At 45.4% G+C, this 4,281-nt stretch overlaps 1 protein-coding gene across 1 annotated transcript; it reads left to right on the top strand.

Moving 5' to 3' along the window:
* Window positions 1–1,838: 1,838 nt before the first annotated feature.
* On the top strand, window positions 1,839–3,155 carry LOC131680653 (DEAD-box helicase Dbp80-like). The gene is made up of 4 exons (XM_058961366.1): window positions 1,839–1,858; window positions 1,945–2,041; window positions 2,581–2,964; window positions 3,027–3,155. Exons 1-4 carry the CDS (start codon window positions 1,839–1,841, stop codon window positions 3,153–3,155), a joined length of 630 nt encoding a protein of 209 aa, XP_058817349.1.
* The last annotated feature ends 1,126 nt before the right edge of the window (window positions 3,156–4,281 follow it).

A 4,281-nucleotide genomic window follows, 5' to 3' on the forward strand; every position in this document is an offset into this window, starting at 1 on the left:
TATCTATCCTCAGGTACGGCGGCCCGTCATGGTCAAGAGCACTGAGGGTAACCAGTTACCTACAGAAACTGGAGAGCACCTACCGCGTGATGTGCCTCAGAGTGATATCTGCCTACCGCACGGTATCACACGATGCATCCTGCGTGATAGCGAGCATGATGCCAGTCGGGCTGGTCATTCGGGAAGATGAGGAGTGCTTTGAGCTACGTGGAAATAGGGGAGCCCGCGAGCGCACCAGGGTGACCTCGGTCGCCAGATGGCAGCGTGAGTGGGACAACTCCTCGAAAGGTAGGTGGACCCACCGGCTGATACCTAGCATATCGATCTGGGTGGGAAGACCCCATGGGGAAGTTCACTTCCACCTGACACAATTCCTGTCAGGCCATGGCTGTTTCCGTCAGTACCTCCACAGGTTCGGACACGCGGAGGTCCCAGTCTGCCCGGACTGCCCAGGTGTAGATGAAACTGCCGAGCACATACTGTTCGTATGTCATCGGTTCGACGTCGAAAGAAGAGCAATGCTTGACGTCTGTGGCTGGGACACAACCCCGGATACCCTTATTCAGCGGATGTGTCAAACGGTGGAGAAGTGGAACGCAGTCTCGGCTGCTACCATCCAGATTGCCAGTAGGCTACAGGTAATCTGGCGAACCGAGCAACAGACGGCGGGCACGGCTAACTAGTGATTGGTTAGTTGGAGCGAAAAAGGCCAAGCGCAAAATAAGAGAGTGAATGGTCTGTTCATGCCGAGGTAGGTTGGCGCAGCGAATGGCAACCGCGTAAGGGGTAAACCCAGCCACCCCGAAGCAAGACAGAAGAGTGAGTGTATAGGCGTATAAGTGGACTGCCTCATGCCAAGACGGGAGGGTCGTAGCGTAGTATGTTGGAACTAAGCTATCGATGCCTCATGGCGTGGCAGAGGAGTGAAAGGGTGAGCATCCAAGTCAGTCTCACACTGCATGTTAAGGGTGAGCATAAAAGTCAGCCTCACAGGTTGGTAGAGGCTAGCACAAAAGTCAGCCTAGCAAGGAATGAAAAAAGTGAGCACAAAAGTCAGCCTCGCATGGTATGTCAGAAGTGGGGCCTAAGAAAAATGTCCCACATGGGATGCCAGAGGGAGTGACAAAGGTACAATAGAGTGGCACGATTGAGAGTGAATCAGGTGATAGGGTGAGCACCCAAGTCAGCCTCACATGGATGGGTAGGGCGAGCACAAAAGTAAGCCTAGCAAGGAATGAGTAAGGTGAGCACACAAGTCAGCCTCGCATGGAACGTAAAAGGTGAGCACAAAAGTCAGCCTCATGTGGGAGTGTTTGAGAGTGAATCAAAGTGTGATTGAGAGAGCACCCAAGTAAGCCTCATACAGGATGTATGATCGCGCGAGTGAGAGTGAATGAGTACATTCAGTACAGCCATCCCCCCAGAAGTAATACCGAGAGGTAGTTCCTGGGAGGAATGATGGCGGAGCCCAATGGAGTTTAGTCGGTATTAATGGCTGGTCACCATTTGAGTCCGACACGCCCCCAGTGCACCCCGTGTGGTAGATTGGACCCTACCGTTAGCACGTGTACTGGGCTAGGACATAAAGGTCTTCTCCATTGTAAAAAAAAAAAAAAAAAATACATACACACACACATACAAACTTTTTCCGATCTCGACGAACTGAGTCGAATGGGATATGACACTCGGCCCTTCGGGCCGGGATTAGGTTGACGTTTTTCAGAGTGATTGCATAACCTTTCTATATGAGAAAGGCAAAAACAGAAAAAAACAGACTTATTTCGTATTTTTATATTTTACATCGCAGGCTGGCAAAATTTCTTAGTATAGAATTTGTGATGCAATTGGAATTCGAATGGTAAGTTATAAAATATGATTGGAATTCTTTAATTTCTAATTCAAAATAATTTTTCAATATGTAGTGATTATTTACCTTATTTACAGCACGCCCGAACAAACCCGGATCACTAAGGATAAGGAATCAGAGCCGGCGGCTGACAGTCCAGAGAAAAAGAATGCGGAAAAACCTAGTCCACCGGCAGTAAGACCAGCGACGGTTTTTATTTTTTATTTGCGAGACTTCAAAAAAATTACATCCAGCGACGGTTACTACCGTAGTCTTGCGTTCGGTAGCTACGAACATTCTGACTAGCAGCTCCTGAAGTAAAGCTGCAAGCGAAAAGGGAGAAACAGCTTCCTTCGAGGAAGATGAACAGGCATTCATTTAGTATCAGCTTTAAAATTATTCATGGTTAATCTTTTAGCACGGCGTATGCAAATTTGCTAATGAACGTTATTCGCAAAGGTCTAGTAGAATCAACTTGATCTGGAGGTACAGCGAAAGGATCCTTTAACTACACTGTTGGCCGATCCGCCAAGAACATGATCGCACAGAGTCAGTCGGTAACAGGAAAAATCACTACCTTTGTGCTGGCAATGTTCAGTCGAGTCGACCCGTTAAAAAACTCCGCTGGTGATATGCCTTTCCCGCACGTATGAACTGGCAGTTCAGACTGGTGCAGTAGCTGCCAAAATAGCAATGTTTTGTCCGAAAATCAAACTTCGTTACGCCGTTCGCAGTGGGGAAATCGCCAAAAGGGCGAAACTGATCATATCATCATCGGAATACCCGTCAATCTGATGGGCGGGAGTATAAAGTTCCGGGTGTTCGATTGCCGTTTTTTTACTGTACGACGCGGTCGTCATGATCGCTACTCAGGGCCACCAGGATCGGTGCATCCGGATACACAAGCAGCTGTCGTCGTCCTGCCAAATTATGTTCTAGGCCACGTACGAGCGGGAGGTGATGGAGTTCGCCGAGTAACCAATCCGATCGTGTTTCGTCTGGTGCGGGAGCAAACAGTACTACGTCAAGTGCCGCAACCAGGACAAGAAATATCAAGCAATTTCGAACATCTACGGTGTGATTACCGTCGGACAAGCGATCATTTTTTGTCATGTGATGTACAGGACAGTTGTAAGCTCCAAGTAAACTTATTTTCGGCATTGTTAATCGATCGAAACAGACACGCAAAGCGGCCGGTTGGTTGTCCGGCAAGATGTCCCAGGATGGTCACTCGGTAGCGGTACTGTCCGGTGATCTAACGGTGGAGCAACGGTTGGCCGTTAGTGATCGATTCCAAGCCGGACTATAGAAGTTACTGATTATAATGAACGTTTTGTCCAGGGGTAAGTTCCACCACTTGATTCTGGTTAAAGAACCAGGTTACGGAGAGATTCCTTGGATGGATCAGCAGGGACGCGCCGAATGCGAAACGTATCTGCATCGAATCAGACGCACCGGTAGAATCGAAAGTTTGTATCATTCTTGTAATCCTATGGATTATATTTCTCGTCTCTTCTTTAACAGAATGAAATCGCCATCATGATTTGCAGATCAATTGAAAGACACTTCTAGAAAAAGATTCAGCTGCTAGACACAGAGAACTCGGACGAAATATCGGATCGTATAGTGTTTTCGACCAGCTACTGATGAAAGGCGCAGGAGCTTTTTAGGTCATACTTGTTTCGATTCTGAATTTAGAATTTCGCTTAGCTCTACCCAGTTCTAGCAAAACATTGAAAAAGGCCTAACTGTAAATTGTAACAAATTGAATTTTCATGTTTTCCATTATCAAATATCTACCCGAACACGTACATAACGCAACATTTCTAGAGAAAATTTTCAATAGGACGTAAGTAACAATGAGAGATTCTCTTTGAGGTCTTTCTCTTCTGTTCATTACTCGGCCATTTCAACATTTACTACTCTACTCTGCATAATATTGTAGTAAAAACCGTTGGCTTTCCATATGTACTGGAAAATTAGTACAAAGTGTTGTAATGACGTCGTAATAAACGAAAGAGAAAGTAAACAAAGAGAGGCTCTCAATGTTACTTACGTCCTATTGAAAATTTTCTCTAGATTATGAAGAATTTTGATAACGATTTTACAACAGGGATCTTTAAGGGTATACGGGTTACAGAACATGTAATGGAAGCGATATGTTAAAACGGGTCAATCATTGTAATTTGTAATTTTATTGAGGACGACAATTCATTGTGCTAAACGTTCTCGTAATGGTAATGTCACAAATTATTTCGAGCAACCTTACCGACAATTTGTACTGATTTCAAATTTCCTTCTTTTACAAAGGAAATGGTCCTCCAGGCAGACGACATGGCCATAACCTTTCGATATGCACTGGAAATTTAGCGCAAAGTAATTAAATTAGTGGAAAATTAAACTAGTCAAAATCAGTGAAAAGTTGTTACTTAAGC

The sequence above is a fragment of the Topomyia yanbarensis genome, chromosome 2 (assembly GCF_030247195.1).
Source record: "Topomyia yanbarensis strain Yona2022 chromosome 2, ASM3024719v1, whole genome shotgun sequence".
NCBI lineage: Eukaryota > Metazoa > Arthropoda > Insecta > Diptera > Culicidae > Topomyia > Topomyia yanbarensis.